Below are 21,811 nucleotides of genomic sequence, written 5' to 3'. Positions count from 1 at the left end.
AGAAAGACCAATATTATTCTCACGCCCACTCTCTGAACGACTTACTTTAATCTTTATCTCCAGGTCTCTTATAGGCTCCTCTCTGAAATGATCACGGGCATAACGAAATTTACAAACCAAGTGATTAGTATCATCCAACATTCTAATCAACCATTCAACAATTCCAGTGTCTATTTCATCACCATCATCAACTTTAACCCACTTCGTTGGGTTATCAACCTCGTGCTCAGTATCATATACATAAAGTTGACAAAATTTGGGATCTTCTCCATCATCCGGTATGAGAGTACCGAAAACATGATGATTTTGACCATTAAGCCGATATATGTAAGGAGTTCTGCCATGATTGATAGAATTATCCACCTTACCACCCATAGATGTAAAAGCAAACATGGCATGATAGAGCCTGATGTTTTTCTTGAAATGTCTGGACTTAGCCTTATTATTGTATAGCTCAAATAGGTATGAAGGAATTATAGGAGTTTCGGGCAATTTTATTTGACCTTGTGAACAACAAATGCTAAACTTAGGCAAACCACAGGTGACATTTTTATTAACCCTCTCTTCTTTTCACATTATAGCACGACACTTGGGACATTCTGCATCAGGAGATCCTAATGTTGCATAACCATCTGCTAATCAAAATAGGCTCATAATATTAGACCTAAACAGTAACAAATAAAACAAATTGTCAAAATAATGTAACAGAGAAAAAATTAGGAATAGCAGCCTCATTCTGTATTCTGTTATTCTTATGAACATCACTTTCTTCCGAAAAAGCACCTTCATCTTCATCATGGACATATTCTACATTTTTATGAAACAACAATCAGAATTGTTATTAGGTAAGCAAAATAATAGTACATGGATAAAATCTTATGTCCATCATCCCAAGGTAGATCCTCTTCATCATCACTCAAACCATCAACAACATTTTCACCAACCAAATTTTGCTCTGAAACATAAGGTGTCATTACAAATTTAATGAATGTGGTGTTCAAAGGAACAATAGATGCAAAACAAATAATGTATGAACAACAGACCAGCATTCTCATAGTCAACGTCAGGAATGGAAGATTCTTCAAACAATCGTGAAGCTGATGATGCAGAAACTTCGGGAGCCACAAATCGACTTTGTTTAGTATTTACAATTTGTAGTCCGGTTCATCTTGTCTATCTGATGTTGTGTGATGAAAGAAGAAAGCAAGGGTGAGCAGCAAGCCCACCAAAATAATATGTATAAGGATTAACAATATATGAGCCTTCTCATAGTACTCATGAAAGTCTTGGTCAAAAGAAATGAACCAAGTTTGATATCTTAATGCGATGAAGTCGCAAAATATTCAGTATATATACATATATACTTTTCAAAATATTGGAAGTCCTCTTCCATGCATAATATACACAAAATCCCAGTGTATAACTGTATATATAAAAAAAAATATCGTTGCAAGGTGATCTCATACATCTAACCTTGTCTCAACGTTTTTCTGAAAATCTTTATCATTCATAAGACAATTATTAATTAGATATAAGTTTAAAAGATGAGGTTACCAAATACCCCAATATACTTATATCTTTCCCAATACTACTTGAACTACCACCGTTCAAGTTATAACCAGTTTCAAAAGTTCATCACATAGATGAGACTATAAGACAAGATTTGAATAGATTCAATCTTTGAAATATTATTGAATGAAAAAGTTATGAGATACTTTATTTAGTCCCGATATGTATATATCCACATATATATATCTCTAAAACATTTCCTGGAACCTCTGTTATGTAAAGTATGAACAGAGTTGCAATATCCAATGAATTTGGAAGGAAAAGAAAACCTTTGGCATAAACCAGATATCTTGCTGATCAGGCAAAGATACCCATAAGTAACCTTTTCTACTAGTAGATGGACGAATTCCCCACTGGTCATCACCCTGGTCATAATTAGGACCTTATGCTGGACTGCCACTCAGCCACTTATGCATTTGATGGACTCCCACTGAGCCACTTACACTATCATGGACGCCCACTGAGCCCATGTTGCTTATGCCGACTCAATAGATGGACTTACTTCCCGAACGATGGGCAAGTAATCAAGATGTTTTCTCAAAACAGCAACCTCGTTGCGAATGTAAAATACACCACTGAGCCGGATCCCTCAAGTTTTGAACGAGTATTTAAATCCCCTTTAAAAGGAAGATCTTAAATATAAAAATGAGTTTTGGGATCCGCTCTATCTTTTAAAAATCATTTTGAAGACTCGAAAACACTTTATAGAGTGTTTGGAGTAAAGCTGATTTAATGAAGTAAATCAGTCCCCAGAATATTTAGAAAATGACTGAATATTATTAATTAAATAATATTCCCATAAAGAATAATCTTTATAAAAATAATTGAAGTAGAAGTATTGAAATTTATACTTGAAACGAGTATTAAATAACCAAAGATATACTTATATAAAAGTATTATCTTTATTTGAATAATCGAAAATAAGTTTGATTATTTACACCTTATTCTTTAATAAAATAAAGAATATATTTCAGCAAATAATCGGAGTCATAGATCCTCAAATGAATATTCAAAAATATTCATTAAATAATATAAACTGAGTCATAAGCCTTCGAATGAATATTCAAATAATATTCAATAAATAATATAAAAGAGTCATAAGCCCTCGAATGAATATTCAAATAATATTCAGATAAATAAATAAAAGGAGTCATACGCCTTCGAATAATATTCAAAATAATATTCATTAATAAAGTAAAAGGAGTCATAAGTCCTCGAATGAATATTCAAAATAATATTCAATAATAAAATAAAGTTAAAGTTATCGAATAAACCTTATTCGATTAATAGTTTTAAAAACTATATCCATATATATACATATAAATAAATATATATATATAATATACTCGGGAACATCGACTCCCGGTTTAGAAATATGTTCACCTTTTATCCCCTATACTAAGGGTATACGCAACTACTTGCTTATTTCTAGCATAGATATTATGCAACTATAAGCATTGAAATCAACAAATAGATAACCAGATTACGAAACAGACATGCATATATACCATATTAGCATGCTCCAATATATCGCAAAATTTGCTAATAACAATCATGCAATATCACAAGATAATGCATATACATATATTTACATCACAGCAACAGTATAACGGGTAGAAAACTTGTCTGAGCGACTGGGGGTTATGAATGGCTCGGGACGAGTCTGGTAACCTATAAGCAACAAGTAAGTTGGAATTAAACCAAAGTCACTTGTAAATATATACTTTAACTAACTTAGACTCTAACGCTCGTTTTGCGCTCACTGATTCGCTTAAGTCACTCGGGTACCCTCGGCTCCACCATTTTTAATAATTTAACCTTTACGAGTTTTAAAGCGATTCCTTCGCGAGTGTCTTACCAACTGCCTAACACACTTACCATAAATGTTTCATACATTAATTAACCCTTTTTGGTCTTTAACCTATGTTTCAAAGTAAGGCGAGGGAAAAAGTTTCGTTCGCGAAACACCGTTACTTGAAACGGTCGTTTCTCCTAAACCGTGCATCGGAATCGAACGAACTACATATCAAAACGAAGCTCGTAACATGAGCTATCTAAACATGGCAGTGGTCATAATCTAGCAGGGGGTCCTCGGGTCCTAATGTTATGCACAAAACAGTCTAAAGAAAATTGGACGTTACGACGGCTATGTTTACGCGATTACCAATATTTATACCACTCCAATTCTTTACCAATTCACTACAAACCACCCAACCATCATCAATACATCAAACACAACTTATATCAAGGCAAAGTCAGTCCATAATCTCAAGGTTTTCCAACTTATTCAACCGCAAACATGATCTACTAACCATAACTTAAGATTCATTAACCATTAACCAAGATTCATATCCAAAATCACCACAAATCCAACCAAACTATCTAACATACATGGATCTTGCTATACATACATGGATATTTCTATATATATATTAATCCATCCATGAACTGATCAAAACTCAAAGTTCAAACTATAAGTTAAAGGTGAAAGTTGTTTATACCTCCTTGAAGCTTCCTAACACAACCCAAGAGCTTTGAATGCCTAAAAGAACCTTGATCCTTGCTTGTATAACCTTAATCTTTCATAAAAATTCAAGAAAACTAAAGTTATTTCTTGAAGGTTACTATTCACCATCTTCTTCCTTGATTTATTGGAAGAGATTGTGAAGGAATTAGGAGCTTAAACTTATAGCATATCCATATCTATGTACAAGGAAGCTTAGATAATTACCTTGTGATTTAACTATGCTTGGAACTTGATTTTTGAAATTCTTGCCCTTGAAAAAGATGAAAAGCCGAGAGCAAGATGATGAGAATGAAATGATTTTGTGTTTTTTGATTTGTTTGGCTTAGCTTGGTTGCTTTTTGTTTTGTTTTTGGTTAATTACCTTAATAACCTTATATTTGTGTGGTTTTAAACCAACCACACCTCCTCCTTCCCTATGTCATGCTTACATCACATTGCTATGTCATCCTCCCTTCCTTGTCCTCTTCTCATTGGTTGGGTGACATCACTTCCTCTAATCCATTTGCTTAACTTCTTAATTGTTTGCCTAATGACCGCTGATCTGTTATACGGTTCGCTTAACTTTCGTTTTCGTTTATCGTTTGAGGGATCATACCCGGGATCTTATTACTTAGGTTCCCTTAACCTTTCTCAATATATTATATTCCTTTTATGATCCTCTCCTATAATCCTTTAATTTAAATCCTTTTTATCCTGTTACCTTATACTCAATTCTTTCCGTATCTATTGGATTTCCGGGAAAAATCAAAGTGTTCGGATTTGGATTCTGACGATCTTTACATACACTTATATCCCATATAAAGTACTAATAAAATCTCAGAATATCCATATCAGAATCCCTACATAGTGTGGCATGAAAAGTTTTCTCATTCAGCAAAAACACTATTCATAAGGGTTTCAAAAATTTCCCAAAAATTGGGGTTATTACAGTCTCCCCTCCTTAAAAGGATTCCGTCCCGGAATCAGATAGAAAATGAATAGGGATACTCTCTTAGCATTGCACTTTCTAACTCTCAAGTAAATTTTCCCACATTGTGGTTCTACCATCAAACTCTTACTAGTTTGATAACCCTTCTCCTAAGCACTCGTTCCCTTTTACTCTATACCCTTCCTGGTTGCTCCATATAGGTTACGTCTGGTTGCATGTCTATGCGCTCATATGCCCCTATTTGTCTGGCATCCGAATTACACTTCCTTAACATTGATACGTGGAACACGTTATGAACTTGCTACAGGTTCGGGGGTAGGGCTAGCTCATATGCTAACTTCCCAAACGTCTTAATATATCCGAGGGTCCAACAAATTGTAGACTTAGCTTTCCTTTCTTTCCGAACCTCATCAATCCTTTTCAAGGGTTTCCAAGGGGATACCTATAACATTACTAGGCCCCCTATTTCATACTCTTTGTCCTTTCGTGTCAAATCAACATACTTATCATGTCCATCTTGGGCTACTACTAGCCGTCCTCTGATTAGATTTATCATATCCTTGGTCCTTTGGACTACTGCGGGTCCGAGCATCTTGCGCTCTACAACTTCATCCTAACGTAAGGGAGATCGACATTGTCTTCCCTCAAGGATCTCATAAGGCGACATCTCGATAGTGACATATGATCTATTGTCGTAAGATAACTCAATCTGAATTAAGTGATCATTCCAAATTCTTTCAAGTCTATTGCCCAGACTCTCATTATAGCTTTTATCATTAGAACTTTTGCTTCTCGGTACCCATTCTTTTCCAGTTCGTAATCGCTACTACCTTCCGTTCCTAATATTATACTGGTTATACTTTTGCTCGTTAGCGTTCTATAACCTTTTAATAACCACGTCAACCTTAGTATCACGAATGTGTTCCCATTCCGCATACTACCACCACTTTATTACTCCTTTTTCAGTTGTTTCTATTTTCCAAAATTTGATCAATCAAATAGAAGTAAAGGAATTTGTTGAGAGATCACTATGATCATGAACACTTGTTATATCGCATAGTTAGTACAGAAGGTGGCCAGCCTTTAGTACTTGACAAGCAATTAAACAATAGCTGGTATCCTACTCGGCTTCTATCACACAGATAGATAGTCATTCGGCAATACCTCCCCTTCTGGAAGGGTTGTTCTTCTCAGCTTACACGAAATGAAAAGAAGAGAAAAGAACGAACTGAAGAGAATTATATATATGAAAAAAAATATACTGCCACAAAATATCTGGTTTGGAACCTACCTCTGAACTATAGAGGTTTATCATAGAAGAACAAAACATATATGTATTTATATCAGCATCAAGCATTATAGCCTCGTATTTCCCATGCCTAAATATTTTCGCTATCCCGTCCATCATTCTATGGACCCATGCTCTTCCTCGAGCTTATACACAATTACCTTTGAAACTCCCTCGACATCGAAAATCGAATCTGGGATCTCATTCTAGACATCATCGTTACTTGAATTCTATGCTTGCACCGCAACCTTCCTCGTATAATAATACGACTCTCTATTGATAAGAAAGAATAATAATTCACTACGTAGATACTCTACTTAATTAGTCTATTAATGATAACTTATACACTACCACGACCCGATTAGTGGTACTCAATCTCAACACCCATTCCAATACAACTCTCATGGTTGTAATCAGCTCACTACTCGCAGAATTATTGCTGCCTTACTATGGTCCACCACTGACCCACTGTAGTCATTCATTTTCCATGAAGTCTTAATAGCTAACCATACGGAGTCCATACATGTCGTATCAAATCATTCTAAGGAGGTAACATAATCACCATTCCTGATTCATGAAGAACACTCCTGATCCTGACATACATACATGACATGAAGCAGATAAAATTGCAGAAGAGTTTCAATCAAAGCAACGATAGCAGGTTAATACCCTTCTAAATCGTATGCCTTAAATAGAAGACTTAACTCAAGGGTTCGTCTAGTCCTTTTTAAAACATGGTCCTGGCTTATTCTCAAGATAGTACCTTCTAAGATAGATAGCCTGCTCATGGCGATTACACGAATTAAACCTTTACCAACTACTATTACGGTTGGGTATTGCACAGTCATTAGAAGGAATGTCAATCTTCCAAACCATAATACAACCTTCACAGTTTTAACCATCATTACTGTATTCTTTTGGCACAAGCGCCTATAATTATCCTCTTACCTTTAAAGTGTCGGCCACCTCTTTGGCCTTTCCTGATAGTAAAATTTCCTTACAGTCAATGTCATTTTAACCACCTCCAAATAAATTTTCTACCTTATTTCCGATCACTGCTTGAGTGAAAATGCTTTCCTTAAAATCTGATGAGTAAAAAAAAAATCACCATTTTTCCATAAGTTATTGCCTCAGTCTTTAGAGGTTAATCACTGTCGCGACTGACTCTCGATCGTACTTAGAACATCTTCTATCTTAAGTCCTAATTGCCCTGAACAATTTCGACCATTACTGGTTCGATCCATACTTTCTCGTGGTTTAACACGTGCCCCACTTGGCAACATTATAATTACGTCATATTTCCTTTATCAACATTTTTATTCTTGAGAATTTTGAATATTACCTTTCTCCTTGTAAAACCTCTAAGGTTATCCTTCAATCGTTCCTCCTGTATTCCCTAGATACAGGGCATATCAAAATACCATTCACTATTACTAGAACCATTGTCTATATACTTCTGAAAAATTTCTCCACTGATCCTTAAAGGTTATTATTACCTTAATCCTTTCCAATTCATACTGTCAAAACTCATACTATCCCTATTAAGGGTGAAATGCCAACCTTTATGCATTCCCCTAGGATTCGTTTTAAGTTACCGATGTTCTATCCTTAATTCCACCTTTAAAAAGGTACAAGCATCCTTCCATGGATAAATAAAGTCATATATCCCTGATATGGGTATCTTATTCAATCATTCCCACCTCGATAGTAAATGCCTAATTTCACAATAACATCTGTATACAAAATGAGGTTAATCAAAATGGCCTCCAAAAGATAACAACGGTTATCCGCTTGTCTTGCCTAATTTGGTAACGATAACAAGGATGTTCTGGAAGATATTGGTCGTGTTCAACGTGAACTTCTTCTTAATAATTCCTTATTTACTTTTGTTGTTTATCTCAACAGTCACCTCAATGTTGGGATATCTTTCATACCTGACGTCTTCCTTTCTGGGTATCAAGCCACCGGTCTTACATTCACATTCTTGAAGGTCACTTCCTTCATCCAATTTTCCTAATTTCTTACTTCCTTGTCTCCTCAGTCTATCCGCGTCTCATTATTTATCCTTCAAACTATCTCAAGGTTTCCTCAAATCCTCCCAATCTTAAAGGGGATAAAATATATGCATCTCTTATGCCTTCAACCGTCAACTTTAACTCATGGTGAATCACCCTCATCCTGACGATTACATACTTTTCTATTTCTATTGCTACGAGTCTTTAGGGTTTCCTCATACCAAACTCCCTTATCATTCCTCAAACTCTATTGCCGTTATATTCCTTTCCACTTCAATTTCTTTTTTTTTATTTTCCTTTCTCTTATCATTATTTCATGAACCAACACAACATAAGCATTGATTCCAACATCCCGTCATTCTGGATTCGTGTCCTCAGAACGAATCTTGACAACTTTTACAACTTAGATTCATAATTTTTCATACTCGTCTGCCTTTGTTCTGGCTCTAAAGCTTTTACTCTATCTCTATAACCTTGGGAAGTACTTTCCTGAAAACAATTGACTGAACTTAAATCAGTTTATTATAATCTCTTGCTCCGTGCCTTCCTTGGTCTTTCACCAGCGGGTGGTCTCTCTCTCAGGAGGGTAAGTGATAAAAACAGTCTTTTGAGATTCGTCAATCATTTAGAATCTCAAATGATTCCTATATTTCCTTTAGCCAGGCTCTTGCCTCGACTGGGTCAGCTTGTTCCTTGGAACTCTGAGAGCTTAGCGACTTAAAGGTCCTGAAAGAATTTCTCACCGCATTGTTTCCTCAGGGTGGTGGTTGGGGATAATAGTCTAAGTTCTGTCTAGACTGGTCCATAAATTGCCGTATAGGAGTACCGTCTCGGGTCTCCTTATCTCGCTCGACTTTTGTTTTCTCAGTCTAAATATTTCTTCCTACTCCCCATACTTGGGGTTATCTTATACGTTAAAATCCTCATTTTCCACTTCATTATGTTATGGGTTCCTTCTATCTTGATGGCGTCCTCCCTGACTATCACATTCAGGGTTTGCTCTAACTCTTATTCCTCAAACTAGCTTTCATCTAAGATTTCATCTTTAAGCTCTTAAACCTTTGGAACCCAAATTCTATAGGAATACCTCATTATTCCCTTATCATCTCTCTCGGTATTAATCTCATACCTATTTGTTGGCTCTCTGCCTTCATTCATCACTTTTACTGGCACAATATGTTCTTTTCCAATACTTCGGGCTGTATTGCTATCTCAAACAGCTTTTCGGTACCGGCTCCGGTTACCTTCACTACTATTTCCATTTTCTCAAAATCTCTTATAAACTCTCCAAAAGACATTATCATCTTAAGTCTCTCCTTTTTACTAAGGGCATCAACCACCATATTGGCTTTCCCCGAATGATAAAGAATCTCCCAATCATAATTCTCGATTAGCTCTAACCACCTCCTCTGGCGTATGTTGAGCTCTTTCTACGTAAGAATGTACTAGAGCTCCTATGGTTTGTGAATCTCACACTTCTCTCCATATAAGTAGTGCCTTAAATCTTTAGGGCAAAACTATTGCCACGAGCCCAAGCTCATGGGCGGGGATATCGAATTTCATATTACCTTAATTGTCTTGACATGTACGCGATTACCTTACCGTGCTGCATAAGCACGCACCCTAAGCCCTTGTGCGAAGCGTCACTACACTTCACAAAATCTCCTTTTCCATCCGGCAACGCCCGCATAGGGGCCATCACCAACCTCTGCTTCAGTTCTTGAAAGCTGTTCTCGCATTTTTCTGTCCATTCTAACTTCTCAGTCTTACGAGTAAGCCGCGTTAAAGGGGCTACTATCTTTACAACTTGAACGAACCTCCGGTAGTGACCGGCCAATCCTACCTCTGGTAGTCGACCAAACCATGGTTATCAATTCAGCAGTGGTCCTTTATCCAATCCTGTCAGGATCCTCCATGGGATCCTCCTCAATAACTATCCCTTCTAGGACAACATCCTCAACCGCTACATCCTCAATATCAACATCATCCGGTCCTGCGTTAGGACGCTCTATCGGATCCACAATCCGATCTCCAATTAGTAATAAAATATCATCGCGATGTTGCTCCTCAACCTCAGGGTTCGGAGTCCCGCTACCATATACGATAACGAACTACGCTCCTATCACGATATTTATAAGGGTTCCCATAAGGGTTTTAACTGTCAGTGCTACGTTAGGTAGCCCGACTATGAACTTGGCAAGAGTTCTTATTATCTTAGTTAACTTATTATCTTAACGTCCCATCATCTCTGAGGTTTATAACGCTTGGCTCTGATACCATTTCTGTAACACCCCCAGATCCGGGGTCGGGGATCCGGGTCGTCACGAGTTCCATTTTCCTTAACAACACCCAATCTTAATAAATAATCAACTACTCTGTACTTTGACCCCACAATAAACACACACACCACAAGTTATAGTCTCAGAGATGAATATCCAAAATAATCACAAGTCGTTTTATTCCACAATTATATGCCAATACACCTTAAACAGGTTTCTGAATAAATTTACATTTCTTTGCCATTATTACAATTCATAAATATACATAATCTGATACATCAAAAGTTGAAAGCCTAGCCTATTGGTAGTTCCTACCTCAGCTATGGCGGCATCAGTGCTTATAGAAAACTGCGGAACGTCTCCTAACCTCTTGCGAATCGGAAGCTTGGTCCGGTTCATCTTGTCTATCTGATGTTGTGTGATGAAAGAAGAAAGCAAGGGTGAGCAGCAAGCCCACCAAAATAATATGTATAAGGATTAACAATATATGAGCCTTCTCATAGTACTCATGAAAGTCTTGGTCAAAAGAAATGAACCAAGTTTGATATCTTAATGCGATGAAGTCGCAAAATATTCAGTATATATACATATATACTTTTCAAAATATTGGAAGTCCTCTTCCATGCATAATATACACAAAATCCCAGTGTATAACTGTATATATAAAAAAAATATCGTTGCAAGGTGATCTCATACATCTAACCTTGTCTCAACGTTTTTCTGAAAATCTTTGTCATTCATAAGACAATTATTAATTAGATATAAGTTTAAAAGATGAGGTTACCAAATACCCCAATATACTTATATCTTTCCCAATACTACTTGAACTACCACCGTTCAAGTTATAACCAGTTTCAAAAGTTCATCACATAGATGAGACTACAAGACAAGATTTGAATAGATTCAATCTTTGAAATATTATTGAATGAAAAAGTTATGAGATACTTTATTTAGTCCCGATATGTATATATCCACATATATATATCTCTAAAACATTTCCTGGAACCTCTGTTATGTAAAGTATGAACAGAGTTGCAATATCCAATGAATTTGGAAGGAAAAGAAAACCTTTGGCATAAACCAGATATCTTGCTGATCAGGCAAAGATACCCATAAGTAACCTTTTCTACTAGTAGATGGACGAATTCCCCACTGGTCATCACCCTGGTCATAATTAGGACCTTATGCTGGACTGCCACTCAGCCACTTATGCATTTGATGGACTCCCACTGAGCCACTTACACTATCATGGACGCCCACTGAGCCCATGTTGCTTATGCCGACTCAATAGATGGACTTACTTCCCGAACGATGGGCAAGTAATCAAGATGTTTTCTCAAAACAGCAACCTCGTTGCGAATGTAAAATACACCACTGAGCCGGATCCCTCAAGTTTTGAACGAGTATTTAAATCCCCTTTAAAAGGAAGATCTTAAATATAAAAATGAGTTTTGGGATCCGCTCTATCTTTTAAAAATCATTTTGAAGACTCGAAAACACTTTATAGAGTGTTTGGAGTAAAGCTGATTTAATGAAGTAAATCAGTCCCCAGAATATTTAGAAAATGACTGAATATTATTAATTAAATAATATTCCCATAAAGAATAATCTTTATAAAAATAATTGAAGTAGAAGTATTGAAATTTATACTTGAAACGAGTATTAAATAACCAAAGATATACTTATATAAAAGTATTATCTTTATTTGAATAATCGAAAATAAGTTTGATTATTTACACCTTATTCTTTAATAAAATAAAGAATATATTTCAGCAAATAATCGGAGTCATAGATCCTCAAATGAATATTCAAAAATATTCATTAAATAATATAAACTGAGTCATAAGCCTTCGAATGAATATTCAAATAATATTCAATAAATAATATAAAAGAGTCATAAGCCCTCGAATGAATATTCAAATAATATTCAGATAAATAAATAAAAGGAGTCATACGCCTTCAAATAATATTCAAAATAATATTCATTAATAAAGTAAAAGGAGTCATAAGTCCTCGAATGAATATTCAAAATAATATTCAATAATAAAATAAAGTTAAAGTTATCGAATAAACCTTATTCGATTAATAGTTTTAAAAACTATATCCATATAAATAAATATATATATATAATATACTCGGGAACATCGACTCCCGGTTTAGAAATATGTTCACCTTTTATCCCCTATACTAAGGGTATACGCAACTACTTGCTTATTTCTAGCATAGGTATTATGCAACTATAAACATTGAAATCAACAGATAGATAACCAGATTACGAAACAGACATGCATATATACCATATTAGCATGCTCCAATATATCGCAAAATTTGCTAATAACAATCATGCAATATCACAAGATAATGCATATACATATATTTACATCACAGCAACAGTATAACGGGTAGAAAACTTGCCTGAGCGACTGGGGGTTACGAATGGCTCGGGACGAGTCTGGTAACCTATAAGCAACAAGTAAGTTGGAATTAAACCAAAGTCACTTGTAAATATATACTTTAACTAACTTAGACTCTAACGCTCGTTTTGCGCTCACCGATTCGCTTAAGTCACTCGGGTACCCTCGGCTCCACCATTTTTAATAATTTAACCTTTACGAGTTTTAAAGCGATTCCTTCGCGAGTGTCTTACCAACTGCCTAACACACTTACCATAAATGTTTCATACATTAATTAACCCTTTTTGGTCTTTAACCTATGTTTCAAAGTAAGGCGAGGGAAAAAGTTTCGTTCGCGAAACGCCGTTACTTGAAACAGTCGTTTCTCCTAAACCGTGCATCGGAATCGAACGAACTACATATCAAAACGAAGCTCGTAACATGAGCTATCTAAACATGGCAGTGGTCATAATCTAGCAGGGGGTCCTCGGGTCCTAATGTTATGCACAAAACAGTCTAAAGAAAATCGGACGTTACGACGGCTATGTTTACGCGATTACCAATATTTATACCACTCCAATTCTTTACCAATTCACTACAAACCACCCAACCATCATCAATACATCAAACACAACTTATATCAAGGCAAAGTCAGTCCATAATCTCAAGGTTTTCCAACTTATTCAACCGCAAACATGATCTACTAACCATAACTTAAGATTCATTAACCATTAACCAAGATTCATATCCAAAATCACCACAAATCCAACCAAACTATCTAACATACATGGATCTTGCTATACATACATGGATATTTCTATATATACATTAATCCATCCATGAACTCATCAAAACTCAAAGTTCAAACTATAAGTTAAAGGTGAAAGTTGTTTATACCTCCTTGAAGCTTCCTAACACAACCCAAGAGCTTTGAATGCCTAAAAGAACCTTGATCCTTGCTTGTATAACCTTAATCTTTCATAAAAATTCAAGAAAACTAAAGTTATTTCTTGAAGGTTACTATTCACCATCTTCTTCCTTGATTTATTGGAAGAGATTGTGAAGGAATTAGGAGCTTAAACTTATAGCATATCCATATCTATGTACAAGGAAGCTTAGATAATTACCTTGTGATTTAACTATGCTTGGAACTTGATTTTTGAAATTCTTGCCCTTGAAAAAGATGAAAAGCCGAGAGCAAGATGATGAGAATGAAATGATTTTGTGTTTTTTGATTTGTTTGGCTTAGCTTGGTTGCTTTTTGTTTTGTTTTTGGTTAATTACCTTAATAACCTTATATTTGTGTGGTTATAAACCAACCACACCTCCTCCTTCCCTATGTCATGCTTACATCACATTGCTATGTCATCCTCCCTTCCTTGTCCTCTTCTCATTGGTTGGGTGACATCACTTCCTCTAATCCATTTGCTTAACTTCCTAATTGTTTGCCTAATGACCGCTGATCTGTTATACGGTTCGCTTAACTTTCGTTTTCGTTTATCGTTTGAGGGATCATACCCGGGATCTTATTACTTAGGTTCCCTTAACCTTTCTCAATATATTATATTCCTTTTATGATCCTCTCCTATAATCCTTTAATTTAAATCCTTTTTATCCTGTTACCTTATACTCAATTCTTTCCGTATCTATTGGATTTCCGGGAAAAATCAAAGTGTTCGGATTTGGATTCTGACGATCTTTACATACACTTATATCCCATATAAAGTACTAATAAAATCTCAGAATATCCATATCAGAATCCCTACATAGTGTGGCATGAAAAGTTTTCTCATTCAGCAAAAACACTATTCATAAGGGTTTCAAAAATTTCCCAAAAATTGGGGTTATTACAGCAACCTTCTTCTTCGGCACCTACTGTGAAGCCTACATCCTCTAAGCCAAAGAGAACAAAGACTGTTCCTCAAACATCTCAGAAGAAGAGGAGGATTACTTTGAGAGATGAATCAGATTCTGAGGATCAGATTTCCTCTTCAGAACCTGTGGTAAATGAAGCTGAGAAGGCAACTTCTCAGAAGGATTCTGCAATTGGGGGTTCTAGGCTTCTCAAGAGGCTTAGACGTATGACGGTTCCTGAAACTCCCACGGAATCCATATCAACAAGGACGTACAAGAAACAGAGGGCACAAAGGCCAGTTTCAGATGATGAGGAGGAAGCAACTAAGGAAGGGGATCAGGAATCTCTGATCTCACAAGATAAGGAATTTGCTCCAGTCACTTCTTCTCCATCAACTCCATCTCAGGAACCTGTATCTGACAAGGCTAATTCACCTTCTATGTCTCTTGTTGATCCAGGCACAAGTGCTGAAATTGATATTCAGAACCTGGTTGTGCCTGAAATACTTTTGTTAGAAGCTCCAACAGCAAATAATCCTTCCACAACACCTGTTCCTGATGCTGTTCAAACTCCTGAGTTATCACTAACACCTTCTCTGCATCAAGATGCTGATGATCAGATTTTAGGTGAACATCAGGATATGGCTGTTGATCAGAACTTAGTATCAGATCAGCAATTAGAGGATGTTGAAGCCTCCATTGCTACTCACACAGTTGTCTTATCAGAAGATACTGATTCTCTAAGTTCTGATGCTGCAAATGTTGGAGATACTGGTGAGGCTGCTACAACTGTCGATGCTGATGAAGCAGGTCCTTCAGGACATACTCCTCCACTGACTCTTCCTAAGTCTGAACTGGTAAAGGAGTTTGTTATCAGGGATGCACCAGTACCTTGGAGTGAAACTCCTGCAGGTCAGGAGTGGACTAAGGAATGGAACTCAGTTTCATGTGTTCCAAATGCTTTACATCTTGCTGAGCACTTGACTAAAGCTGATGAAATGTTACATTCTGATGATTTTAAAACCCAGCTTAGAGTCACTGCATTGAGTACTAAACATCTACAAGGTCTTCATTCCAACACTCATGCAGAGCTACACAAGATTCAGGAGAACTTTATCAAATAGGAACACGTTTGGAAAATTGATAAGAAAAAGTTCTTCCAACCTACCATTGACAGGGTTGCTTATATTGAGAAAACTCAAGAGAAGCAACAAGCTCAGATTGATCAAATTCTGACAAATCAAGCTTCTCGGCAATCGCAACTTACTGAAATCCAGACCTCAGTGGAACTACTTATCTCTCTTTTATTACCTGCTGATGCCAAAAAGGGGGAGAAGGTAATTAAGTCCAAATGCAAAACCAACAAGTCACTGCAAGGAAAGGATGATGGAAAAGATGACCAAGGAAACTCTGGAATGGGTAGTGGTCATAGTCAAGGTAGAAGGTTTACATCAAGACAAGCTAGTCACAGAACAAGTTCTGATACTGGGAAAAGAGTAAGTTCTGCTGCTGGTAAAAGGATAAGTTCTGATGAACTTCTAGATCTTGATGAGGAAATGTCAAGACAGTTATTTCTTCAAGAAAATCCAGGGATGGACTTGGAAAGTTTAAAGGAAGAAGAAGCCAGACTTAAATCAGAGAAAGTCACATCTAAATCTGAAGTTTCTGGTAAAAAGTTACTTCCAAAACCTAAAGGCATTGTGATCAAAGAAAGGATAAATACTGAAGAAACTTTGGCTAGATCACAACCACAGACAGATCCAAGATCCAAGGGTAAAGAAAAGGTTGGTGAACCTATCAAGCCTTATGTACCTCCTGAGGAAGAAGAAATTACTGATGGAAAAGATGATCTTGCTCTGACTTCAAGAAAAGTTCTTAAAACAACCTCTGACATGGCTCAAGTTGTTCAGAGTCAAGAAATTGTAAGTTCTGATATTCAGAAGAAGCAAGTAACCTCTGACAGTGCTCAAGTTAACTTGATATCAGAAAATAAATCTAAAATACTCCTACCAGGATTCACTAAAGCAAAACAGACTCAATCTTTGAAGACTACTCCAAGTGGTTTTGAAGCAAGAGTAGTTACTGGAAAGGAAGCTAGAGATAAAACTGGATTGGGAAGTGCTGATGAAAGAAGAGTACACAACACTACTGATGATCCAACTTCCTTGAGTGAACCAGGTATTGGAGCAACTCCTGAGAGATTGAATCAACTAGAATCTGTACAGATGGTTTACCATACCTACTTGAAAGAATACATTATGTTGTATTTCATGACAGATGGTAGGGTTTATCATATAAGACAAAATGCCATTCCATTGAAGTATTTTGAAGAATTGGAGCATGTACTTTTCTTACTTCAAGTGGATGACAGAATAACAGAGACTGCTGCAAACTACTTAAAAGAACAGATTCAGAGACAGAGAAGGCTTTATTCTGTTAAGTCTGACAGCAGATATGTTCCAAAGTACAGAAATTACAATGGTGATATTGTTGATATGAAGCCTAATACTGCACAGATCAGAACATATCTTGGTATTAAGGGGCTTGAATTCAATCTAGAGTCTAACAAAGCTTATGTCATAAGACTAGATCAGGAGTTGAGAAAAGCAAAGATTAATGATCTCAGAGCTGCAATATTTCAAACTGGTGAAGATACTGCAGAGCTTAAAGATGTCAAATGGAGAATGATTGATGAACTCAGATATGCTGAGAAATGTTTGTTGAAGAACTATCTCAGAACAACTCCTGATATCAGAGAGATCAGAAAATGATGAAGCCAAGTCGAAGATCTACAACTGCTTAAATTCTGATATTTATACAGATTGAAGTTGTTATCAGAAGTTGAATTGGTAAAAACTTTAAGGACTGTAAGTTGTAGTTATCTTGTCTATTTCTCATGCATTTGTACTTAATGTTTTTGACATCATCAAATATCTGTTAAACTTGTATATTTTGCTAATTTACAAGTTGGGGGAGATTGTTAGATATATTTGATAATGTCATGGCTAATATGTTTTATGTTTAGATTTCAGATTTTATTTGAACAGAACAAATCAGTACTTAACAGATCAGTACTTATACTGGAAGTCAGAACTTAAGGGATATCAGTACTTATGTTATCAGGAGATAAACATCAGGAGATAGATATCAGAACTTAAGTGCTGAAGGACGATCAGATAAGGACAGTAGCTGATTAAAGTTAAGAAGATCAAGATAAACATAAGAAGAGATATGCATGAAGAAGGAATTCCGTGAAGAATGGAATACTTGGAATAGAAGATATCTGATTGATATATTTTAGGAAGCAGAATTATATTCCATATCAATTAGCGATTATCTTGTAACTGTGTAGTATATAAACACAGACATAGGGTTTACACTAGAAGTGTTATCATTATCGAGAATATTATTTACTATAACCCTAGCAGCTCTCGTGATATTTTGTTCATCACTGAGAGATAACAGTTCCAGATTGTAACAGAGTTTATTGTTTAAATAAAGTTTGTTTTCTGTTACATAAGTTCTTGAAGTTTGATTTGATTGTAAAACACTGTATTCACCCCCTCTACAGTGAAAGTGTGACCTAACATCACATGTGTTCCACTTGAAACTGGAGCAGTTGCTAGATGACATAAAGACCAAACATTACTTTGGAATTTATATTGGAGGTATTACTTAATTTTGTAACTAAATATATGTGTATGTAACCTGTTTACTGTTATTTATTGAATTTAATGTTTGACTTTTATCATATTTTTTCCATTTCAGTGATTTATGTAGTTGAATTTCAGAAGCGTGGACTTCCTCATGTTCATTTGCTGATTTGGCTTAATTCTGAGTCTAAAAAGAATTTGACTAACAATGTCGATAAATATGTATTTGGTGAACTTCCTAATCCTGAAACAGACCCTGTAGGTTATGCTGCTGTGCAATCTTATATGATTCATGGGCCTTGTGGAATTGATAATCCCAAATGTGCGTGTATGAAGGAATTTAAATGTATGAAGCATTTTCCGAAGAAGTAAGTTAGAAAAATGAATAAAATATTTAATGTTGATGTATATGATTCCATTTATCCTGAATATTTAATAATTAGGACAGGTATCAAGCTCAAACATCTTTTGACCAATCCGATTTTCCAATTTACAAACGTCGTAAAACCAGCAATACTGTTTTTAAAGGAAAATGTAATCTGGATAATCAATGGGTAGTTCCATCTAGCCGTGATTTGTTAGTCAAATACTAGTGCCACATGAATGTTGAGATTTGTTGCCATGCACGTAACTTAAAGTACTTATTCAAGTATTGTCTTAAAGGACATGATCGTGTTACTATTTAAATAACAGATCAAAATGGAGGGAACACAGAGAAATCTGATGAGGCAGTTGATGAGATAAATTAGTATTTTGATGGACGTTATATATGTGCATCCGAGGCTGCTCATCGGATTTTTGGTTTTCCAATACATCATCGATCCATATCTGTTCATCGTTTATCATTCCATTTGCCTGGTGAGAGGAGCTGTACTTTCGGGAGCAAGAGTGTCTTAGAAAAGTAGTCAACCGTGAGAAGTACCGCCGCAGCCCACTTGAAGCACTTTTTCAACTGAATTGCACCAATCCTCTTGCCGGTCAATACTCCTATGATGAAATTCCCCAATTTTATGTTTGGAATGATACGGACCAGATATGGACACCGTGAAAAAGGGGGAAACAGATTGGCCGTCTTTTGTATACACATCACAGTGCCGGTGAATTGTGGTTTTTGCGACTGTTGCTGTCAAAAGTTTGTGGTCCTACTTTATTTAATAATCTAAAGATAACTATGGTGTGTAGTACAGAACTTTCAAAGATGCATGTCGTTATTATGGCTTGCTGGATGATGATAATGATTGGCATGAGGTTTTATCAGATGCTGCTAAATCTGTTTTTCCAGTTCAGATTCATCATTTGTTTGTGCATATAATTGTTAATTGTCAAGTCACAGATATACGACATCTGTGGAACGAGCATTGGAAGAACATGATTGATGATATTATTCTTGGCCGTAGAGACATATCTGGTGGTTTGAAATCAATTTTAAATGAGAAGCAGCTGAAGTTTTATGCTTTGGCAGGTTTGTTCGTGTATTATTTTCTGCTCTATTATATTGTTATCCATTTATATTTATAATGATATTGTACATAATTCATTGTATGGCTTGAACATAATTGTGATTTTTTAGTTTTAATTTTTTATTTAAAATTTATGCAGAGATTGATAATTGCTACGTTGTATTGGAAAATCTCTAGAACATTTTAAGCAATTACCGATACCTCCTCGAAGTTACTTGCAGACTGGTTTGAATAATTTGGTTATAGATAAAACCAGTTACAACATGTCCAAGATGGCAACAGAGTTTGATAAGCTATTCCCAAAATGTTATCCTGACCAATTACATATTTACAATGCTGTTTTTCAATCAGTTAAGGAAAATGCTGGTGGATTATTCTTTGCATACGGTAGCGGAGGTTGTGGTAAAACTTTTCTTTGGAAAACTTTAATTTACAAACTGAGGTCCATGGTTCTAATTGTACTCCCTGTTGCTTCTTCTGGGATAGCTGCGACACTTCTGCCTGGTGGTCGGACATCGCACTCAAGATTCAAAATATCGATTATTCTTGATGATTATTCATCATGTGGCATTGGCCATGATTCAAATATAACGGAGCTTATAAAATGTACCAGCCTTATTATATGGGACGAGGCTCCTATGCAGCACCGTTATGCATTTGAATGTCTTGATCGTTCTTTAAGAGACATAATGCGATCGGTTCATCCAAGCAAATATGAGCCGCCATTTGGGGGTATCACAGTTTTGCTTGGTGGTGATTTTCGACAATTCTTCCTGTCATTTCCCTAGGGTCCCGTGGTGACATTGTCTCTGCATGTATTACCAGGTCTTACTTGTGGCTTAGTGCTCAGATTTACCTTTTAAAGAAGAATATGAGACTTAACCAAGGTCAATCAAAAGAAGTTGTTGCGGGCTTTAGGAATTTTGCCAATTGGGTTCTAGATATTGGTAATGATAAAGTTTGTTCTCCTTTGAATGGTCGTTATGAAGTTGTAGAAGATGACATTATTGTGCCTGCCCAGTTCTGTGATCCAGAAATGAAAAATGATGTGGGCAATATGATCCAATGGACATATCCTGATTTTTTGAGCATGTACAAGTCTCCACGCTAACTAAGTGAAAGAGCAATTTTAACTCCTACAAATCAGGTTGTCACTCATTTGAATTCTGAAATTGTTGATACTATTCCTGGGGAATACTTTTCATATTTTAGTGTGGATAGGGCTGAAGATTTTGGTGGTACCGCATCTGATTTAAGCTTTCGTTCCCACCGGAATAATTAAACTCCATAAATATTCCTGGTCTACCACCAAATGAGCTAAAACTGAAAGAAGGAGTTGCTGTAATGCTAATGCGCAATTTGAATCAAACCCTTGGTCTATGTAATGGTACTAGAATGATGGTTACTAGGTGTTTTAAATAATTTGTTGAATTTGAAGTTATTTGTGGTGCCTCTGTTGGCACGAAATATTTTATACCCAGAATGGAGTTAATTCCTACGAAGACAAAGCTACCTTTCAATCTTATTCGGAAGCAAATGCCTCTTCAAATTTGCTACTCTATGGCCATCAATAAATCACAAGGTCAGTCTCTTGAAAGGGTTGGTCTTTTCCTTCCTAATCCATTTTTTACGCATGGGCAACTTTATGTTGCCTTCAGTCGTGTTACCTCTCCATACGGACTGAAAGTATTTATCGATTCCCCAACTGGTGCTTCAACAAATTTGACGCGCAATATTGTTTTCAAGGAAGTTTTTTATAATCTTCCAGCAATCTGAATAGTATTAGTAAACATTTATTAGGATGTCGACGCACTAATTTTTGTGATGCAAAAAATTGATGAATTC

At 36.0% G+C, this 21,811-nt stretch overlaps 1 protein-coding gene across 1 annotated transcript; it reads left to right on the top strand.

Moving 5' to 3' along the window:
* The first annotated feature begins 1,069 nt into the window (after positions 1 to 1,069).
* On the top strand, positions 1,070 to 21,077 carry LOC141660079 (uncharacterized). The gene is made up of 6 exons (XM_074467039.1): positions 1,070 to 1,154; positions 18,622 to 18,874; positions 19,540 to 19,603; positions 19,689 to 19,968; positions 20,144 to 20,741; positions 20,792 to 21,077. The coding sequence occupies exons 1-6, from the start codon at positions 1,070 to 1,072 to the stop codon at positions 21,075 to 21,077; spliced, it is 1,566 nt and encodes a 521-aa protein (XP_074323140.1).
* Positions 21,078 to 21,811: the final 734 nt, after the last annotated feature.

The sequence above is a fragment of the Apium graveolens genome, chromosome 5 (genome assembly GCF_009905375.1).
Source record: "Apium graveolens cultivar Ventura chromosome 5, ASM990537v1, whole genome shotgun sequence".
NCBI classification, from domain to species: Eukaryota; Viridiplantae; Streptophyta; class Magnoliopsida; order Apiales; family Apiaceae; genus Apium; species Apium graveolens.
This window is presented reverse-complemented; position numbering and strand designations above follow the sequence as displayed.

Bases quoted from the DNA above. Each gene is read 5' to 3' on its own strand.
- LOC141660079 (XM_074467039.1), top strand. From the start codon at position 1,070: ATGGAAGATTCTTCAAACAATCGTGAAGCTGATGATGCAGAAACTTCG. The intron at 1,155-18,621 runs GTAGTCCGGTTC...TTTCCATTTCAG, and splicing joins TTGTTTAGTATTTACAATTT to TGATTTATGTAGTTGAATTT. The intron at 19,969-20,143 runs GTTTGTTCGTGT...GAAAATCTCTAG, and splicing joins GAAGTTTTATGCTTTGGCAG to AACATTTTAAGCAATTACCG.